A 22203-nucleotide genomic window follows, 5' to 3' on the forward strand; every position below is an offset into this window, starting at 1 on the left:
AACAGAGTTTTAGGGAAAGGTGGCACAGAAATTATCCGAATAATGAAAAAAACAAACACAAAACTTGGGATACTGGAATTAACAATAATCAATGTATGTTGGAACCTAGATATGCTTTTAGGTATTAGTCACTATTCTGTGCAAAATGAGCACTTAAACAAGGTTTCTGCTTTGTTAGCTGCTTATAGGAAAGAACTGGACGCGCAGTGAAAATCTGAATATTAAAACTTGGCTTCAAGTCTGGCAAACTGAAAAGATGTCATAAGCAGGTGAAATAATGTTTGAAGACAGAAAGCATGAAGGGAAGGAAGGAGGCATGGTATAGGCTCCAGGTGTCCATGGACTACAATTACCATGAGCCCCTGCCAGCAGGGGCTCATGGTAATTGTAGTCCACGGACATTTGGAGCATCAGGGCTTGGCCTTGGTACTTGGACGGAAGATCAGCGAGGAAGGCAATAGAAAACCCCTGGCTGGGGTCATAAGTCATCTTTAAGGCCTTACACGGTCTGGGCCCAATATACCTCTCCACCTACTCTCCTCAAAGAGCCTTGCGCTCTACTACTTCCAATCTCCTGGTGGTCCCTGGCCCCAAGGCAGCCCGCTTGACCTCAACCAGGGCCAGAGCTTTCTCCACGCTGGCCCCCACCTGGTGGAACGAGCTCCCAGGGCCCTGGCAGAACCTTAACAGGGAGCTCCTCCGCCAGGCATTTGGTTGAGGTCGACCCAACCCACCGCTTCCAATTGGCCCCAAGCCCCTCCATCCACTACGACTGACACTAATCGGCCTTAACCACTGGGTCCCAGCAAGAGCTGAGCCGAGGCTCTTGCAATTTCTATTTTCTAATGTTATTGATCATGTTATTATCGCTACCATATGTGATCTGTATCTTTTCCTGCTTTCTGTAAACCGCCCTGAGCCCTCGGGGAGGGCAGTAGATAAATATAATAAGTAAATAAATAAATGTGACACTTGACGGCACTATTACACATCCACAGGGAGCACAAATCGACTTTCCCCATCTACCTGGCAACTGGCACTCTCTGCTTGGTAACCAAAGCCAAGTTTGCCTGTATTCATTTGAGAGACTGTTGCCAAGATTTTTTTTTCCTGTTGATATTTCTCCATTCTTCTGTTGCTGGATTCTGCTCAGGGTTTTTTGCACCCACGTTGACAGAGGCATGCAGTTTTCTGTGGAGCTTCTCGGACACTCCAACAGCAGGGCTTCCCCCATGGTATCTGGTTAGGCTGCACGTCCATCCCCCACCACGTGTCCTTTTAAGGGCTGCAGGACTGCCCCGGGGTGTTTTGTTGGGAGGGCTAAAGCGCTTGGAGTTGAGCGCCAGCCCTCCGATGATCCTGCCCCTCCTCGACGCCCAAGGGAAAGAAATGCGTGTCATGCTTTGTTTTGGGTGGTGGTCTGGCCTCTGCTCAGAAAGCCGCCAGCAGCTTCTGCAAAAGCCCAGCGCTTGCGTGCTCAATTATTTAAAGTGCCCAATAAAGAAATTAAATGCAAGCCACGCAGGAGAGGCATGAAAGCACGGCGCGAGAGGAGAGCCAGAAATAGCTCTGGCCGCTTCCTGCTACGGCGTTGCCATTATGAGTCACCCGCGTCCAGGTCCTGCGCTACCTTGAGTGGTGAGTTTAGGAGAGCACAAGCCCTCCTCGGCGACTGCAGGCCAGGACGTTATGCAGGGGCACGTGGAAAACCTGCTTCGGGGTAGCGGGCATGGAGCTGTGGATCCCCTCGGTCGCAACAGCTGTCTCGGGCCGCCTGGAATCAGAGGGCTGTTCTGTTTGGGGCTCTGCCTCTCTCCCAGAAAGCCCCCACGGTGTCCTCTCCCCCAAGAGACGCCAACATATAGTCACGACGCCGTGTTTGTTTCAAAATTAGAGTCTTCATTCAAAATTAGAGTCTGATCTTTGGCAGAGATCTCTCTGCATGAATGGGATCGAGAGAGAGAGAGACACGCACGCAACCGCTCAAGATCCCGCCATGCTGCTGTAGAAAAATAAAATAAAATAAAAGACAGTGCCCACGAGACACAAACATCCACACAAACCTGAAGAAGTCGAGAGAGGGGAGTTACTTCATATCTGGCCTGGGGTGGGGTGGGGTGTTGCCCCCTGCCCTCTGTGCCGTGCGGGTGGGAGGCACCAGGTGTCATCGTGGAGGTCAGAGGCCCAAAGAGGTATCTCTTTCTAAGTCAAAATCGGGCAACGCGCTGCCCCGGAACGGGGCTGAAGTGACGCCGGGGACAGTGTGGAAGGAACTCTATGACCCGCGCTAAGACCTCCGTAACAGAGACAATTGGGGGGGGGGAGGGGGCGTAGGAGAGAAGATGAGCTTTCAGGAGAAGGAAGAATGTACATAGCGTGGCCACCCTTGTTGAAGAATACAACCAGAGCAACTTCCTGTTTGAAAGTCTTCCAGGCCTTCCAGTCACCAGGTGAGCAAAACACTTCCCCAATCAGCAAGGAGGACGGCAGCAGTAACACTGGACTCGGCTACAGATTGTGGCCTGAGGAGGTAGCCTGAAGGTACCCCGGACCATGAGCTGCCCCAGTCCTCAGCTCCAACAGCGACTGAAAGGAGAACTAACGAAAGCACAAGGATGCTGGACAGTCATGGCGGGAACACTGGCCATCCTGGACAGAAGCTCCCTTCTAAGCATCTGGTGCCTTCCCCCTAGAGCCATTTCTTCTTGGCCATCTTCTTCGAGACAGACTTTAGCCACTCCCCTCGCCTCCCCTCCCGCCTCGATCCGACCCTTCTCGCCGGGCGATTGCCTGGAGACGCCCAGCAACAGACCCGGCAACCGAGAACACCTGGCAACCACAAGACAGAGGAACGGAACGGGTCTTGGCACCTACTTCTTGCCCGTCAGGCCTGCCAGCCTCGCAGGGTGCATTTGGCCACACACCCTGTAGAGCCCAGGCTGGTCCTAAACTAGAGGAAGGAACCCGGGGCCGATTGTTCTAGCTAGCTAGCTAGCAAGCAGTACAAAGGAGGGCTCCAAACGGTCCAGAGAGAGCTGAAGCGGCACCAGGCTACAGCCGCTGGTCTCTGCCGGCTGAATCCGCTGGAGAGTCTTGCGCTGCCGATGGGGTATCTGCAGGGGAAAGGAAGAAGAAAGCGGCATCAGAGCACTTTCAGTTCAAAAGGTTTCTTCCCAGCACCGTTCAATAGCCTGCTTCTGAGGTAGGCCACACTCCGAATCCAGGAGACAAAAATTAGGCAAGAACAGGAAGTCTCACCATATAAAGCTATCCAGGATCAAGGATGCGTAGCACATCTACATCAAAGCTTCCTTGGCTTCCAAATCACAGCAGGTTTTTGGGGAGCACCGACACAGAGATGGCCCTCTAACTGCCCACTTTCCAAACCTTCTCAGTCCCTGGTACACCCCCTGTCAAAACTGCTTTGCCCACCTCTGCATGGCTACTCTGGACTAGCTTGGTGGTCTCCCACCTGAGGACTCTCCAAGGCTGATCATGAGAGCCAGGTCAGGGCAACTACTGGTGTTACATTACAGGTATCAGCACTTAATGACTTTACAAAAAACCCTCCAAAAGCTCTCCATTGGGATGGTGGGTAAAAATTGCAGGGGGGATAGTGGCTGATGGAAGAAACGGCACAGAATTCTCATGTGGCCTTGGTGTGAATGCTCAGTCCACTTTCAGTGCTGGCAAATTAGTTTTATGGGATTTCTAACAGGCTGAAACACGTCACTCCCCCCCCCCCCAAAAAAAAAACGGTGCCCCTCCCTGAGAAGGAATTTCAATCTCATTCTTGGCCAGCGCACCGCCTTGCACAGCACCCCCTTGCTTCCCGGAGTGCCAAGCATTGTTGTTGTTGTTATGTGTGAAGTCGTGTCCGACCCATCGCGACCCCATGGACAATGATCCTCCAGGCCTTCCTGTCCTCCACCATTCCCCGGAGTCCATTTAAGTTTGCACCTACTGCTTCAGTGACTCCATCCAGCCACCTCATTCTCTGTCGTCCCCTTCTACTTTTTCCCTCGATCGCTCCCAGCATTAGGCTCTTCTCCAGGGAGTCCTTCCTTCTCATGAGATGGCCAAAGTATTTCAGTTTCATCTTCAGGATCTGGCCTTCTAAAGAGCAGTCAGGGCTGATCTCCTCTAGGACTGACTGGTTTGTTCGCCTTGCAGTCCAAGGGACTCGCAAGAGTCTTCTCCAGCACCAGAGTTCAAAAGCCTCAATTCTTTGACGCTCGGCCTTCCTTATGGTCCAACTTTCACAGCCGTACATTGCAACTGGGAATACCATAGCCTTGACTACCATAGCCTTGACGTGCCAAGCATACACAGCTGCATAATGACGCTGGAGAAGGGAAGGTGGTCTAGCAGATCTTGGAAGCTAAGCAGGGTCGGTACTTGGTTGGAAGACCTCTAAGGATGACTCTGCAAAGGAAGGCCATGGCAAGCCACCCCAGCTTCTCACTTGCCCAGGCAGCTTCTTGCTGGACTTCTGCTGTCCTCACAGAACGGTGCTGTGTAGACAGGTGGAGGCTATTGGAGCCTCCCCGGCAGGTTTGAAAAGTAAGAACATAAAATAGCCATCCTGAATCAGACCAGAGGCCTGTGGAGTCCAGCATTCTTTTCCCACAGTGGCCAACCAGCTACCCCCAAGAAAGCCCACATCCTGCCTTTGTTTCCTCAAAACTGATTTGAGAGACCAGCTACAGCATGGGAATGTTAGGGAACTGTGGAGAGATCTCATTACGGATCTCTTACACAGGTTATTTCTCGGGATGATACGAGGAGCGTTATTGTTACTTTGCACTGTTAATGGTCAATTTTTCTACAAAAAAAATTGAAGGCACCAGATGCTTGTCTGGAAATGTCCCGAGAAAATCTTTTGGGAAAGCCCGGTATCACACCTCTTTCTGGTATAGCATTTTTTGATTTGATCCTCACAGGCTCTTTTCTGTTCCTCCGGCGCACTGTGCACATTTGCAGCACACTCGCAAGGAGAGCGTCAATGGATTACCGAGGAGTGCAAGAGAACAGAAGACCTAAGCAGTTTACATGCACGTGAGCACTCCAAATTGGCTTAAAAGTTACGAGGATGATTTCCTGCAATCCCCGTCCCAGGAGAGAGATCGGACAAGGAGCACCCCGAGAAACAAAATCTTTAAAGATTTGGGAGAGCTCAAAGTATCGACTCTCCGAAGAAGGTTCCCAGTTGCACTTTGAAACAAGCAATTCAGTGTTTGTGGCCTCGCCTCTTTTCAATGGGCCTCCCCTGGTGAAGGGGAGGCAGAGCGGTGAATAATTCTGTTCTATCTCTGTATGGGGGCAATCACGGCACTGTGTGTGTGTGTGTGATCTGTCGCATCTCTCCACAAGTTCCTGACCCAGATTCTCTTTCTAGCCAACAGATACGCCCTGCATGGATGAGTCATAGGTGGTAGGTTCCTCTCAGGGCAGGAAATTCTCACACGCACGAGAATAATTCCTTTGGATGTGAATGAGGTGGGGGTGGGAAAGGATGCCTCAGTACACCTATCTACATACTGTCCAGAGTTTCCCAGGGAAACTTCCCATTCCAGCTATAGATAGTTGGGCTACCCTTGATTAATTTATAATTTAATTGACAGGCTGCCCCTTCCCAGTCCTGGGCTTGCGGTAGTTTTCAACAATAGTCTAAACCATCAAACCGGTCCTCAGGGGCTTAAAGAAGGTTCTCTGTATTTTGAATACTTTGATTTTATAAAGGTAAAGGTAAAGGTATCCCCTGTGGAAGCACTGAGTCATGTCTGACCTTTGGAGTGACGCCCTCTAGCGTTTTCATGACAGACTCAATACGGGGTGGTTTGCCATTCCCTTCCCCGTTTACCCCCCAGCAAGCTGGGTACTCATTTTACCGACCTCGGAAGGATGGAAGGCCAAGTTGACCTTGAGCCGACTGCTGGGATCGAACTCCCAACCTCATGGGCAGACAGCTTCAGACAGCGTTTCTGCTGCCTTACCACTCTGCGCCACAGCAAAGTTCTTGGTGCATATTTACAATCACTTTCTCTCTTGCCTCATCATTTGACTTTGGGGGGCCGTTACTGAGATCCACCCGGGTATACACAGATTGCAAAATCTTGTGTTATCCCTTTCCGGAACCCCCTTAACAGCCAATTCCCCCTTGTTGGGTCCAGTTCATAACAGCTTTCGAGGAGATATCGATAGTCCTAGCATAAAACCCACAGCTAGGTCCAAATGGGAGTTGTTCCCTATTATAAACTTTTTACCGGCTGGAGCGGCATTAAAAATATCAGGTTTTAAACCCAGGTTCCAATTAAAAAAACATAAATAATTGCAGCATAGCCTACAGGAAAGACCTATTTTTAATTCAAGAGGCTTCTCGTAATAAGGCTAATGGCTTTGAATGACTAAGTGAATGCTCTTTGTGGATCAAAAATAAAGGTTTTGTGATTGCCCAGTTCACCACGGTAAACTATAGCAGCACAGATTTTCCACGCATGAGCAAGAAGATGCCCACTGTTTTCCAAGACTGCAAAACTATGTCAGTATTACGTAGGGCATGCAGAGAACCCACAAAAACTTGGGTTCCCCTTCCCTGTTTCTCACAACCCTTCATTCCTCGACCAGATCCTGCAGAATATTGGCCAGGGAGGGAAAACTACCCACTATTCGAGCATCCACCCCACCTGAAAGAACCCACAGTGTATTTCTGGTGCGAGAAAAGACAATATTTACAAAGGAAACCCACTTCACTCCTTTCCAAACAGCTTACAGGGGTGGCCAAACTGCAGCTTTCCAGATGTCCATGCCCCCCTCAATCAACTTCTCACAGGGCAGAGAGAAAGGGGTGAGCCATCCTCTCCTGGCCATCCTCTCCCGGCCATCCTCTCCCGGTTCCCCACCCATCGAGACCTCATGCAGTTCACACTAGGCACTCCTTACCAGCTGCTTCCTCGACGATGGCGGGGCTTTCTGACCGGCAGTTCTGCTGCCCCCACTGCTGCGAGCGGAACATCACCATCTCCTCCAGGTTGCGCAGAACTGTCACAGTGCCCTTGGGGGGGATCCGAGCTGGCTCCAGCGCTCTGCAAAGGGGAGGCAAGGAAGAATAGTGAGGATTTCTCAACAGGGGAGGAAAATGTTCTTATGCGAGTCAGCGTGGCATAGTGGACACAGAGTTGGACCAGGATCCTGGGAGACCTGGGTTCTCATTCCTACATCCACAATGGAAGCTTCCTGGGCCCATTGTTAACTCTCAGCCTGGCCTACCTCACAGGGGGACATGAAAGAATGGAAGAGGAGAGAATGGTATTCTAAGCTGCACTGAGTCCCAGCTGGGAAGAAAAATAGGAAAAATGAATGCAAAGGCACTCACAACAGGAGGGAAATCTGCATAATTTGGCTCCCATTGACTTTGAGCTTTGCTTTTCACCAAACGTTAAATCTTTAGTCTTGTTGATCCGCTGACTACCATATTTTTGCATTGCTCTCGGACATCTGAGGGACTTGGGCATTCCAGCAGGCATGTGATCAGCTCCTGTGTTTCCCACATCCAATGGGATGCCTCCAGATTCAGTTTCTTTTCCCCCAGAAGTCCAAGGGTGGGACCTGACCGCAAGCACCCACTTCTAATTGGCCATTACCTGGTTCAGCCTTTCACACAAGGGTGCAGCAAAGGGAAGGCCTTAAGACAGGGGTCTGTGGCCTTTCCTACCTTAATGGGCTTGGCCGCAACCTAGGGAACAGGCTGCCTCCACCCAGAGGGTTCAGTGGTTAGGCCATGGCTGCCAAAATCAAAGAAGGGGAGGAGTTTGGGTTGTCTTCTCAGCTCCTGCCATTCTTTCAAGCCAACATGCAGTGGGTCTGCTGTAGTAATAGTAAAGGCGGGGGAAGGAAGGAGGGCGAAGAGTGAGTGGTAATGTCACTTCCGGTGACATGTCACTTCCAGGGGCCATGGCACGAGGAGTGGTTAGCTGACATCACTTCTGGGGATCCCAGAAACCTGAACATTTCTGGGTCCAAGCAGCTAAGGGTCCAAGAAGATACAATCCAGGACTGATACAGCAAACCGAAGCACAGTTCTCCTTTTCCATCGATGCCAATGGGTTTAGAGTTAGGATTGCATTGTGAATCGCTTTATTTTTGCTGAAAAAGCCAAAGCACCAGTCTAGACGGGGACAGGAAAGGGGTGCTGAGAGCGAGGGGGCTTAATCCATTCCCGTGTGCCATTTCCCCAGCCTAAATTCTTCACCTTGCCCACACTGTTATTTGTAGGGCTGCTGCCAAGTCTCGACTGAGAGATTCCGGGAGGTTTGGGGTGCAATGCCACAGAATCTGCCCCCCAAAGCTGTTCTTTGTCATGGGGTGGTCAAACTGTAACTCTCTAGATGTCCACGGACTACAATTCCTATGAGCCCCAGCCAACTGACCATGCTGGCAGGGGCTCATGGGAATTGCAGTCTATCAGCACCTGGGAAGCCACAGTGAGGCCACCCCTCCCTTTGGGGAATAAATTTCTGTAGCACGGCAATCCGCTGCATGTCCAAGAGAACTCAAGTTGGCAGCTGTAGTTATTTGCTCCCAGTGCGACTTCCTAAACCTGATTTCCCCTGTCCACAGTTTTTGGGGCGTTTTTAAAAATCATTTTAAAAAACATCACAGGAAGTCTCATCTCCTCCCTCCCTGGCAGCTTACCTGTCTGAGGAGATTACACCTGTGTGGCTCACAGAACGCCTTACCTGCGAGGGAACAAACAAGAGAATGAGGACATACCCAACATCTTTGGCTGATGCCTTCTCTCCATGCTACGCTCACAATCACAAATGTGGATTAAGTCAGGGGTAGTCAACCTGCGGTCCTCCAGATGTTCATGGACTACAATTCCCATGAGCCCCTGCCAGCAAATGCTGGCAGGGGCTCATAGGAATTGTAGTCCATGAACACCTGGAGGACCACAGGTTGACTACCCCTGGATGAAGTCATTTCTCTGGAGCTAACATACATTGCTGGGGGGAAAAAGGGACATAACCGTTTTTAACTCGAACAACTGCCAGCCCTCATAGGAACCTACTGGATGGTTTAGATCAGGGATAGTCAAACTGCGGCCCTCCAGATGTCCATGAACTACAATTCCCAGGAGCCCCCTGCCAGCATTCGCTGGCAGGGGGCTCCTGGGAATTGTAGTTCATGGACATCTGGAGGGCCGCAGTTTGACTACCCCTGGTTTAGATCTATTTCCGAGGCCCAGTGCTGTACGTCTTCTCAAGAAAAGTGGCTGAATCTCAAAAACCAAGGGCATGGGTGTGTTGGACCCAGACTGGAGCCTCCAGTGGCAGAACAGAACTTCTGTTGCCTCCCCATCACAAAGCAGAGGTGTCAGTTTTAAACCGTTTTATTGTGTTTTATAAATGTGATTTTATATGTTGTGAGCCGCCTTGAGCCTGCCTGTGGGGAGGGGCGGCCTAGAAATTAAAGAGCAAATAAATAAATACCCAAAAGAGGTGGTCGCTTGGAAAACGGGTACAGCCCTGTTGGAATCCCAGTGCCAACCAATGCAGTTTTGGATTTTTATTATCCATTCTGTTTGTTCGCATAGTGATTAACGGACTAATAAAGAAACAAGCACCTACCCGATGGGAATGTGGGAGTTTGGTGCCCACAAAATCAGACGGCTGGGGGACGGAAGGATGGTAGAGTTCAGGAGCCAAGCGGGTATTGGCGAATTTCATGCATTCTTCTAGCGTGCAGATGAACTGGCTGCAGGTGGCCCGCAACAAGGATGACGCTTCGTTCATCTTCTGGGGGAGCCAAACATAAAGAAAGTGGGTGCGAGCCTGCAGGGCTATTCTGTTCCCCAGAACCACAGAGTTCTGGACGCAGCCTGACCTAAAGAGCCTTGACCCGCAGAAACTGTGCCGCTTGCTTTCCAATGCATCAGCTCCTCGGGATCCAGTTAAAGAGTGTTTTCAGAAATGGGATTTTACATGCCTGAATTAAGAATGTGCTACTTTTAGCAATCTTGGAGCGGGTCCCAAGGCCTAAGAATCATAGAATCATAGAGTTGGAAGGGGCCATACAGGCCATCTAGTCCAACCCCCTGCTCAACGCAGGATCAGCCCAAAGCTTCAGGGATCTTTTGAGAAATACGGGGAGGGGGATCGTGCACTCTGCTTTTCGGCATGAATTCTGGCCACAAGAGTTAACTGCAGTTAAGAGGGATAGCAGGACCAGCAGTGGCCATGGTTGAAGTCTTACAAGGGCCTTTGCTCATCCAGAATTTCTACCCAGGTTTGAAGCTGGCTAAGAATTCCAACTCGGAGGAAAATCGGGCGGGTGCGGACATAAGGTTTCTGATTACTTAACCACAGTGAGGCAGTCGGGAACAGGCTGTGGGGCCGCCGGCACCCTCCCACCACCCCCTCCATTCTGGAGTATGAAACCTATCTTTCACAAACACCCTCTGTGTTCTGCTAGCATGAGAGGGGGAAGCCCTGGCAGGCTCAGCTGTCTGCTGAACCCCAGTCCCATCTCACGCCCAACATCCCACTCCAACTATTAGGGTTTAGATTCGACAGCCAAAATCTTCCCTGCAATCAGGGCTTTAAGGCAAGCCAGCCGTGGCTGTGAAGGAGGCCCAGCTGCCTTGGCGCAGGCATGAAATTTAGCAGTAGCTCAGACATAGAGAGAACACACAAGAGTTGCTGGGTTCCAGGACTCTGCCCAAGCTCAGCACTGCAACCGAGTGGGTGCAGTTCTGGAGGATCTTTCTGTACATTTACAAGAACTGAGTCCGAGGTTAGTGGCTAAGAAGGTCAGTCTAGGATCTGGGATCACATTCTCAAACTGCCATGGAAGCTTACTAGGTGGCCCAGGGTTAGTCACGCTCTCTTAGTCTAACCTACCTCACAGGGTTCTTGAGAAGATAAAATGGAGACTCGGAGAATGGTGTATGCTGCTTTGGATGTCTATCATGGAGGGGAGAAGGCAACTATAAATGAAGTCAATAAAGCAGGGTAATTTTATCCTGCTGTTCCTTGATGGAGCTCTAGATAGAGTATGCAATTCTCCTTTTCTCCATGTGATCCTCACAACAATCCTGTGAGGTAGGCTGAGCCACATGAAAGACTGGCTCAGGCAGAGCAAGGCAGAGCAAGGACTGGAAATCTGGGTCTCCCAAGATCATAGTCTGTAATGGTCGGAGCTGTAATGGTCAGAGCAGGGGTGGGCCAAACTGTTGCTCTCCAGATGTTCATGGACTACAATTCCCATGAGCCACTGCTAGCATGGTAACTGTAGTTCATGGATATCTGGAGAGCCACAGTTTGGCCACCCCTGCTCTAACCGTTATACCGTCACACAGGTTCTCAGTGCTCTGTTCCAGTAATGTGAGGGTTTCTGATGTTGTCACTGCCCCCAAGTATGGGATGGAGACGGAGCTGAATGGGTATTGTTAAAGATCACAGCCACAATACTGACAAATGACTCCCCTGCCCCACTCAGACCCCTGGAAAGGCACAGGGCTGAACCACGGAGCTTCTGCCTTGAGAACCGAGGGTGCTAACGTATTCTAATAGTGAAATCTGTGGCAGCCCACTGGCTTATGATACTTTTCCAACATTGCCATGAGAACTGAATCATTTTCCTGCCCTTCTGCTCAAAAATATGCTTTTGTTGCTACAGCCCATCCTTCTGTGCCAATCCAACTCATCTCCACCCAGCCTTTTGAGGTTTACTGCATGCTTCCCCTTGCCCAGCAAAACCCAATGGGAAATAGAACATAGACGAATATAGAATACAGAAAAGCCAGGCCAGGTTTTTTTCCACTTCCCCCCTCCAAGCTTAAAGGCTTGGATCATTTGGTGAAAATAATCAGGAGCCATATACTTGCAAGGATCCTTCTATGGGGCACCCTGCCCCTAATTAGGGCATTCAGCGCTCAAAGGTGATGCGATAGAGAGAGGAGAACCTTCCGTACGGCGGGGTGTCAGATCTGTGGTCCCTGCCCTCTCCCTGCCCCATGGTTTCTCCTCTTCAGAATTGACAGGGATTGGGGATTTTGCCACCGTTTTATGGGGTTTTTTTAAAAATGTTTTTAATGGTATTGAGGGTTGTGATTTATTTTAACGGGGTTTTAATTTGTCTCCAGCTGTTTCCCAACTGAGAGCTGGCAACCCTATTTCCATCCCAGGAACCAAAGCATTCTTATCTGATCTGGGCTTCTGCGGGTGCTAACCAGCCAACGGACCCAACCAATGGCTGCTCACACGTGTGCTTTCTCCATTGTGGCTCCTGCCTTGTGGAATGGCCTGCCCAAGGAAGTCCGGAAAGCTCACGCTCCCCTGGCTTTCTGCAAACTATGCAAAACTCAACTATCCAAAGGGCTCGAATATCTTCTCTCAGACAAAAACCACTGAATCACACGCCTAGTAGCCAGATTTGGTGCTAAGTTTACCTAGAAAATTTGCACATGGTAACTGAGATTGAGATAGGATGGAATTTTAAATTCTTAAATCTCAAATCTCATTTCCTCTTTTTAATCATTTTGTAAAGACAAATTCGAGGAAGCAAATGAATCATGCATTTTTAAGTTACAGGTGGTTATAACTGTGATTGTATGGTGATTGCGACTGCATTGGTCAAGGACCGTAATAATAAACTGAGTGACACAACTGTTAAAGAGTCTGGACTGTGGTCTGGATTCTGGCCCTGGAGTTCTATGGACCACAGTTACAATGGGTCATTTGCTCTTGGTCATTTACTCCTCCAGGCTGGGATGCTTCATTTGGCTGCCCCAAGTCCCAAGCTGCTCCTACCAGGTACAAGACGGGATCTCAGAGGGCAACTTTGGACCCTGGCAATCCCACTATAAGCACAGCCTGGGAGGAGACAACAGGGAAAGGCCACGCCAGAAGTCTCCTCACCAATTCTCTTTTGTTTTGGCACCTCGAGCAACCACTTGGGGGGGGGGGGGGAACCTGGCCTTGATCAGACAAAGATTGTCTTTTGCCCAGAAACGATACAGGGTATGCCTTCTTTGCCAGCCACTATGCTAGATGGAGCTGGACCGTGTAACAGTCGTCACACGTGAGCTCAAGAAATGCCCCCACCTGGATGTCAAGCGGAGAGCCATTGTCTTGGGGGTGCGTCGCCTCCTGCACGGCCAGGACTTGCTGCGTCAGCACATCGCAGTACAGCCGCAGTTCAGACAGCTTCCTCCCCAAGGACTCATGGCTTAGGTCCAGATCTGAAGGAGACACAGGTGCACATGGATTTAGACAAGTACTCAAGAGCCTAAAAAGGTCAACACAAGGGAAATGAACTTAAGCCTATGCAGGGTGGAACACATTTTTTAAAGAAAATATATAGTACCAGTGTTTATTAATCAAGTTAAAAACCTAAGTCTTTTAGCATAGCCTCAATAAAATCAAGATATACATATATACTAATGTCTCCACTGACCAGATGGGTTTCGGCGTTACCACCTTTATCAATGGTCAGGCATCAAATGAAACCAGCATACGTAATAAAAATCAATAAATACAAGAACTGATATAGCCCGTTGGCTCCTTTACATAGAAAGATATACTTAGGACCCTATGGATCTACAGTCAATTCTGTGGGCCAGAAGGCCAGATAAAACAATTTGAGGCCGCTAATATTTTAAAAATGGGCCCTGGTCAAGGCAAACATTTTCCAAGTCCAGTAAGTGTCTTGTAATCAGAATCATGGAGTTGGAAAGAACCTCCAGGGTCATCTAGTCCAACTCTCTGCAGAATGCAGGAGACTCACAACTGCCCGCCCACCCACAGTGACCCCAATTCCGTGTCCAGGTAATCCCCCCACCAAACCAGAATCCCCGGCCGGTCTGACCTCGAACATATTTGCTTTCCAGTCCCAAAGTGGCACTCAACATTTCCCTGGGCATGCAAGAAAGGGCCGCAAGAGCCAAGCAGTCCCTTCTGCCCACCCCCTCACAATCTGCCTAAATTCATAAAATCAGCGTTTTTGTCAGATGGCTCTCTAGCCTCTGCTTAGATACTTCCAAAGGAGAACCCACCACCTCACAAAGAAGCCTGATCCACTGAGGAACTGCTCTAACTTTCAGGAACTTCTTCTGGATGTTTAACCGAAAATTCTTTTAAATTTTCATGAGACAGTAAATGGCAAGAGCAGTCCCTTGAGGCCTACGGAAAAGGAGAAGGAGCAAGAAGGGCATCAGCAAAGGCTGAAAAGGTGTGCATTTGGAGATGGTCTATGCATGCATGCACCAAGGAGGAGTCCTGACGCAGCTGAAAGAGTAACAGATTTGTTACAGTAGGGGTAGTCAACCTGTGGTCCTCCAGATGTTCATGGCCTACAATTCCCATGAGCCCCTGCCAGCAAACGCTGGCAGGGGCTCATGGGAACTGTAAGCCATGAACATCTGGAGGACTACAGGTTTACCCCTGTGTTACAGCACAAGCTAAACATGAATAAATAAATGAAACGACTGTAAGTTGTGGCAACCCCTGTTATTGTGGCCACATAACAAGCCCCCCCCCCTTTACACACTTGCAGGGGAACGAATAGGCCAAGTCTTAAGGTGGAAGAATGGACTGCGCTATTTCCAACGGCAGAAGGGGGGATCATGTTTTTGGAACATTACCATTGATTCAACCAGCACAGAAAACGGGGGAAGGGGAGATATAGAAGTTTGCTTCCTGCTGTGCTAACTTTCCTGTTGGCATGGCTCCCTCCCTGCAAACCCCCCTGCAAAGGACCATTCCATCTCCTATCCACAGCCTGCCATTCATTCTACCACTCCATTGTCGTCTTCTTCCACTGGCTACACCAGTGAGATCTGTGTTTCAGTAAGCAGGCTATGCCACAGCTCCCAAACATGTTGGACTTTATACCCCCAGTCTGCCATGGAAGCCTGCTGAGTGACATTGGGCCAGTCATACATTCTCAGTCAGCCCTACCTACCTCACAAGGTTGTGGGGAAGATAAAGAAGAAGAAGAAGAGTTGGTTCTTATATGCCGCTTTTCCCTACCCGAAGGAGGCTCAAAGCGGCTTACAGTCACCTTCCCATTCCTCTCCCCACAACAGACACCCTGTGGGGTGGGTGAGGCTGAGAGAGCCCTGATATTACTGCTTGGTCAGAACAGCTTTCTCAGCGCTGTGGAGAGCCCAAGGTCACCCAGCTGGCTGCATGTGGGGGAGCTCAGAATCGAACCCGGTTCGCCAGATTAGAAGTCCGCACTCCTAACCACTACACCAAACTGGAGGCAAAGTGGAGGCAAAAGGAACAAAGCAACGACTTTGGGATCCCAGTGGAAAGAAAAGCAGGTATGAAGTAAATAAATAAATGCATGCACTCTCGCAGGATTCAGAAGGAAGTGGCATATTTCAGTATTCTGCATGAGCCACGTCTGTAAGCATCATAACCGCTAAGGCTGACTCCAGTTACTGCGGACAGTGCACTGAACTGTGCTAAGGAAATGCTCCAAGGGGTGGGGCTTAAAGCACCCAGGGATTTCTGGCTAGGTAAATAAGTGTTGTTGATTCAAGATAGCAGCATCCTTAACAAACACAGATATCCTTGTGCAAATAAGTCCCTAGATCTGCCCAGCCTGGTGGGGCCAAGAGAGAACAGTCCAGTTTTTCAGTCCTTTTCTGGCTTCTTCGGTTGCTCTTTTTCTCTCCAGATTCTGCCAAATGCAGACCTCTTCAGAATAAACGTCAAAACTGTCTAGAAGTTCTGCATAGCGCAGCGTCCCTCAGCAGTCCAGCCACTCCTCAACATTCCATCACATCCTGGTGCGACCAAGCAACAGAAACTAGTGTCAAAGCTGTGCAGAGGGGACCGGGCTTCATCCTCAGCAGCACCTGGGAAGGGTTTTAGTGGGCTAAGAAAATGAGTTGCCATCTGGGGCACAGCTGAGAGGGGGCAAAACCTGCCTTCCATGCCAGGATCTAGCAATGTATTAGAGTAGGTTGAGTCACTGCCTTGAGGGTGTACATGCATTCACTTTCCCACATACAAAAACATGGGATTTTATTTTGGGGGGGGGAGCATCATCTGGACATGGAATTGGGGTCACTATGGGTGGGAAGGTAGTTGTGAATTACCTGCATTCTGCAGGGGGTTGGATTAGATGACCTGGAAGCCCCTTCCAACTCTATGATTCTATGGATGGCATTCATCCCCATCAGATAAGAAATAGAAAAAAATGTACTCAGGGAAAGGGTGGTGGTGAGAAAAGCTTGCCCTCCTCCCACCTGTCATACCTGTCAGGCCTTAAGCCAGTTATAAAAAAAAGCAAATATTACCTAGGGGATGTTATTCATTTAAACACAACAGAATGGCATGAGGCTACCTTATTGTGACCCTCCTCAGTGCTAGCTGCAATGTCAAATTGCTGCAAGAACCCCCAGCCCTCTCAAAGCAGTGTGGGGGTAAAGCAGTGGTTCTCAACCTTCCTAATGCCATGATCCTTTAATATAGTTCCTTATGTCGTGTTGACCCCCAACCATAAAATGATGCAAGTGTTCTTTCACAGAAATTAAACTGAAAGTAACCAATGGCATGAAGATCCCTTGTTCATGATTATATATAAATTGGTTTTTTCCAGGGGTTTCTCAGTTCAGTTCTGCCTCTTGTCCCACCATGCCGATCTCACTCTTTTCTGCTGCTCCAGACAGACAAACGCTCTATCTCGATCTACTCCACAAGGCTGTTGTGTGGATGGTGCCCCCCCCTCAGCCCTGGACAAGCTGCTTGCCCTGCTGCAATCCCTGTGAAAGGGTCGTTCGACCCCCAAAGGTTGAGAAACACTGGGGTAAAGGAAGATCCATTTCATTACATCACAAGAAGAACCCTGCTGGATAAGACCAGTGGTCTGTCTCATCCAGCATTCTGTCCCACACAGTGGCCAACCAGTTCTTCTGGAGAGCCAACAACAGGGCACAGAGGCTGAGGCCTTTCCCTATTGTTGTCGCCTGAATCTGGGATTCAGAGGTTTAGTGCCTCTGAATGTGGAGGTTCCACTCAGTCACCATGACTAGTAGCCACTGATAGACCTGTCCTCCATGAATCCTGCTTAACACCTGAGAATGGAATTTTGAATGAGAGCCGGGCAGTGAGATTAGGGGTATTTTGAATAATATTTCCGAATATGGACTTCATATTAGACAACATTTATGCAGCACATTAGTTGGAGCATCACCTTATAGATTTTTACCACCCAGCAAGCCCTAATGTTATTTTATTGTAGAACAGCATTTTTAATTATTTGACCAATAAGGAAGACATTTAGGGTCGAAACACGCCTGGACTTATTTCCATGTGTCATTGTTGATTGCATTATACAGTACGTAACAGAGAGTCTATCAATGAACTGTTTAATGGTTTACACTGAGCATATTTTCATAGATGGGTGGAGAATCTCAGCCATGTATGAATTGCATGTGAATAACTAGGCTATCCCTCATTCCTTTGGAACAAGTTTATTTCCCTGCCTTTCCACATTTGTAAAAAGGAGAAAAGCCACATTATTTCTAGGGAGAGATTAGGCGTACAGTCCAGTTTCCCTTTTTCCCCTCAGTGAATCAACCAAGGAAGGAACACAGGAAATTCAGACTCAAACTATGTTGAAATTTATCTCCAAGTTATCTTGAAATCACAGTTCAAACAACTGAATCTGCTCACAGAGGTTTGCTGAGGAAGACAGTTAAGTATTTCATCCTAATCCCAGTTTATCAGGATGATAATCCTTGTGTCCATCACTGCCAGCACCCTCCCTAATCTCCACACACAATCCCTGTTATTTTAAACTCCCTCAATGCAGCTGACGCATTTCCAAAGAACCGACCTTTCTCTTTCTGGCTTCTGCTGTCTCCAAGGCAGGCCTTGGAGCTGCCCAGGGCTACCAGCCATTTCTGTCTTTCAGCAGCCCCTCCTGCCTTCAGGTAGAAGTACTGTTCACCTGGGATGACCAGTTCCATTCGAGTGGGGTCAGTCGTGTGCACTGCATGAAGGGAAAAATCAGAAACACCGAAACAGACAATGAAAGCTAAAATGACCCTGTAACAGTGACCCTGTTACCATATATTCTATGTACACAAGATTCTGAGTACACATACCTTTGCAATTTGTGTTTGCTACCACCTAAGGAAGTCTGTATCAGGTCAATGGTGATTAGGGTTACCAGCTCTGGGTAAGGAAATGTCTGGAGATTTCAAGGCTGGAGCTGGGAAAGGGGAGGGATCTCAGCAGGATACAACACCATAGAGGACCAGTGGCTGCACTGGGGCTCTCCAAATGTCTATGGACTCCAATTACCATGAGCCCCCACCAGCATCTAGGTAGTCAGTGAGAGACTTTTGACAGAAAATTGATAAATGTGAACAGCTACCAGTAATCTCAGAAATGCACAGATTTCTGCTAGTATGCTAAAACAACTGCACAGGGTACTCCTGTGCATTGCAAGTCCTTCTGTGTGTCACATCCTGATAAAGAACTCAGAACAATTTGTGGAGGTTTTATGGATTACACATCATCATGTCAATTACCAGTAAGATTAAATGGCATAGTTTAAGCAAAACACTCTTTTGTTGATTTCTCACTCCCAATTCTTCCCCAGCAGCGTGAGTCCCCTCTCCTACCTACCTTTGATCTCACACACAGCCATTTTGATGCTCCCTTTGCTTCCCTTGCCCACATCATCTTGTGAGTCATAATATGAGAGGATGCCATTCTCCAGCACAAAGTATCGTGGCTGCCAACCTGAGGCAAGAGAAAAATTAATATATTCCAGTCATGCAATTATCCAAATATCGATTGGTTTGCCTTCACCTGAGCCTTGATGCCTAGATCAAAGGACACATCCAGAGAGGCTTTTTGTTTGGGTTCATATCCCTACAAGTTGTTAGTCCACATTGAGCCTACAAATGTACACAAATGTATCCTTCTTCACACATTTCCACTCTTATGGCATGGTTCTGACCCATAAGCCACCAAATAGGCTAGGACTGGGATGCTTGAAAGACTGCTTACTCCTACACAAACCTGCCTCTCAGTTAAAATCGGCATCCAATCCCTCACTTTGTGTCTATCCCAAGGTAAAGCAAGTGGTAACAGAAAGCAGGGTCTTCTCTGTGGTTGTACCTCTGTGTCAGAATATTCTCACCACAGTGGGGGTTTTTTTAGTACCCAATAGACTAAGTTTCAGTTACCAACCATAAACTTTACTTGCCCAGATCAACATGCATAATTCTGTGCTTGAAAAACTCCCCACAACCGAGCAATTCCTATGTCTCTGTTTATACCTCCAATGCTCTTCTCCTTCATGTCTATTTTGGGGCGTTCAAGATATACCTGGATGTGTGGGTGGGTGAACAGAGAAAACTCTGTTCTACGTTAAAATAAACACCCTTCTCTCACCAGCATCATGAAAACAACAGAACAATAACCACTATCTGAAAAGAAAGGAAGAGAACTTGCTTTGCTTTTGAGTAAGACTGAAGGACAGACCTTGCCAGGGAAAAGAGAATATCCAGGAGATTTAGGAATGTGGGTGGGTGAGTGGAAGGAAGGAAGGAATCCGGTATTCCTGGGTTCAGCTCCTACCTATGGCACAACTGGGTTGCTAGGATACGGGAAGGGGTGGGGTTTCTTGGGAACCCTGCAGGCCTGCACGACCAGATAACAGGAAGGCAGGAGGGCGAAATCAGACCTACGCTCACCTGAAAGGTAGTTGGTCCATTTCAACAGCGCTCCCTCCATCACCAGCACGGCTTACTGACACCGCCGGTGTGCCGCGTTTAGCCAATTACGGCGCTGCGCCGGTAAGCAACGACCAATCACACCACAGGATGGAGGCGGGTACACTTAAGGACCGGGGCGCGTGAGGCCAAAGGGAAAACAGGTCATTGGACGCCAGAGTGGCTGGGCGGGGGGATCAACCAACGTCCCAACCAATCAGAATGGGAATTAGTGCAGGACTTAGGCGAGGAAACAAAGCCAAGGAGCTCCGAGAAAGGCAGCCCAGGAATCCAATGGGGTTGTCGCCTTCGCTCTTGCGTGCGCTTATGGGTAATGTAGTTTTGATGCCCATTGGTTATTCGTCATTAATCCCCTTTGAGGCTTAGCCCACGGCTAAGGGGACGTGGTTGAAACTGGCTCAGCCTTAGAACTGCGCTGGAATTGGAAGTTTAGTTAGTATTGCTTAGGTTAGCTCGTAGCGCGATCCTAGGCACGTTTATTTGTAAAGCCTGTAATGCTGGGATTCACTCAGGCAAAGGGCTGCAGTGCTTTGCATAGTACGCAATACTTAACCGTTATTATTTTATTCTTGGTCGGCTCAGGGGGGTAAATTAAATTCAGGCTTTAAAACAATCAGTACAAAATCACCAGCTATCAGTTCTATATAACAAAAATTCAAAACAAATTTAAGCTTTGAAATCATCAAAACCCGCCTCCTTTTTTACAGTTTAAATTTTCCTGAGGGAAGTTAGTTAGTGGCTGGGTATTTGGCTGGATGGATCCAAGTGGACTGAGTCATTCCTGAACCCATTCTTGATGGAAAGGAAGAGAAGTTGCCATTTTAAGAGCAGGTGTAAACTTGAGACATGGTCTCAGCAAAGTTAAGAAAGGCATTGCTGTGAACAAATTGGGCTCCGTGTATTCTGCTGCATTTCACTTGAGACCGAAAACTGAGTTCCACACATTTATTTGGGAATGAATAGCACAAAACTTGGAGGAGCTTATCTCTTGGGTAAATGTGTGCTTGTGTTTGTGTGAGACTTCATGGGGCTAGATTGAGGTGGGTAGCTGTGTTGGATTGAAGCAATAGAACACAGTTTGTCCAATTGCACCTTTACGACCAACAAAGTTTAATTCTGGCCTTTGTATGCATGTAAAATCTAGGCCAAGGCTGTGTAGCTGTTCTGGAACCAAGTTCTGCTTGTTATTTATATCTCACTTTTCTCTCTCAAGGGGACCCAAGGCAGCTTATATCACTCTCTCTGGTTCCACTTTATCCTTACAACAAGAAATTTTGTTGAGCTGCTTCAGACCAACACAGCTACCCACTTGAATCTAACAACAAATCTGTAAGTGGAACCGAGAGATTCACCAAGCTTCTAAGGCAGAGCTTGTCCCATAACCTCATCTGGTCGTGCTCACCCTTTTTCTGTTTGATTTTCTTGAGGTGTTTCCATATTTGCATCATTTTTTGAGCCACAAGACCATTTAACTGTTTCAGCAGCTAGCAGTTTCTCACATTTGTCACATTGCAATATGTCCTATACCTGGATCACTTGAGGTTTACAGTTCCGGGTTGGGAAATCCTGGAGATTTAGAAGTGGAACCAGAGAAGGCAGGGGGCTGTGGAAGGAGTGGGACTTCAATGGGGTGCAACCTTCCAAAACGGTCATTTTCTCAAGGGCAACTGGTCACTGTAGTCTAGATCAGTTGTAATTCCAGATCTCTATGCCCCACCTGAGTGTTAGCAAACATTGCTGGGTTCTATTTTTAACAGTACAAATGACAGACTCAGAGCCTCTCATCACACCCTCAAACCTGTTTTTCTTTTCTTCTCCTAGGGTTGCCAGCCTCCACGATCTGGAATCACCGCTATCTGCATTTGACACGTATCAGTTCTCCTGGAGAAAATGGCTGATTTGGAGGGTAGACACTATGGTAGGAGTGGCCAAACTGGCTCTTCAGATGTCCATGGACTACAGTTCCCAAGAGCCCCTGCTAGTACTGGACATCTGAGGAGCCACTGTTTGGCCATCCCTGCCCTATGGTATTGTACCAACTGAAATCCCTCCCCTACTCAAACCCCATTGCCCCCAGGGCACCATCCCAAAATCTTCAGGAAGTTGTCACCTCAGAGTTAGCAACTATACACTCTCCCCACAGCTTCATTTTTTTGTTTTGTTCGGAACATCAAGTCTGGTAGGAGTTTTGGAAAGTTTGCTCACTGGTTTATGAGCTTTTTATTAGTCCTAATAAAAAGGTGTTCCATCATAGTTGCATTGGAGATTCTCTACATGTGCGTGAGAGATTGATGGACTTATCTAACAGCTTCCCCCCTTCTCTTTTTCTTCATTCCATAAAACACACAAATCACGAGAAGACTCCTTCTCCCAGCGTGCATTGGGAACAGCGTCCGGATAGATACAGGGACGCCTGTCTGTGCCTCTACGCGGAGACC

The 22203-nt window shown here is 48.4% G+C and overlaps 1 protein-coding gene and 1 long non-coding RNA gene across 2 annotated transcripts; one reads left to right on the plus strand and one right to left on the minus strand.

Annotated features, from left to right (window-relative positions):
- Window positions 1-1878: 1878 nt before the first annotated feature.
- On the minus strand, window positions 1879-19862 carry LOC143833331 (pleckstrin homology domain-containing family A member 3-like). Its single transcript, XM_077329030.1, has 8 exons — window positions 19727-19862; window positions 18651-18767; window positions 17854-18009; window positions 13107-13243; window positions 9630-9797; window positions 8695-8738; window positions 6943-7085; window positions 1879-3113 (listed from the first exon to the last, which is right to left on the minus strand). The coding sequence occupies exons 1-8, from the start codon at window positions 19764-19766 to the stop codon at window positions 3052-3054; spliced, it is 867 nt and encodes a 288-aa protein (XP_077185145.1). The 5' UTR covers window positions 19767-19862; the 3' UTR covers window positions 1879-3051.
- A 130-nt stretch (window positions 19863-19992) lies between these two features.
- Window positions 19993-22103, plus strand: LOC143833333 (uncharacterized). The gene is made up of 3 exons (XR_013229593.1): window positions 19993-20075; window positions 20979-21094; window positions 21587-22103. It is a non-coding gene; the product is annotated as an uncharacterized LOC143833333 (long non-coding RNA).
- Window positions 22104-22203: the final 100 nt, after the last annotated feature.

This window comes from Paroedura picta, chromosome 3 (assembly GCF_049243985.1).
Source record: "Paroedura picta isolate Pp20150507F chromosome 3, Ppicta_v3.0, whole genome shotgun sequence".
In the NCBI taxonomy this organism is placed as follows: Eukaryota; Metazoa; Chordata; class Lepidosauria; order Squamata; family Gekkonidae; genus Paroedura; species Paroedura picta.

What these genes read in the sequence shown, in the direction of transcription:
- LOC143833331 (XM_077329030.1), bottom strand. Translation starts at nt 19,766, where the DNA reads ATGGAGGGAGCGCTGTTGAAATGGACCAACTACCTTTCAG. An exon ending in ATGGACCAACTACCTTTCAG is followed by an intron (nt 18,768 to 19,726) that starts GTGAGCGTAGGT and finishes CTCTTGCCTCAG; the next exon opens with GTTGGCAGCCACGATACTTT. An exon ending in CATCGTCGAGGAAGCAGCTG is followed by an intron (nt 3,114 to 6,942) that starts GTAAGGAGTGCC and finishes TTTCCCCTGCAG; the next exon opens with ATACCCCATCGGCAGCGCAA.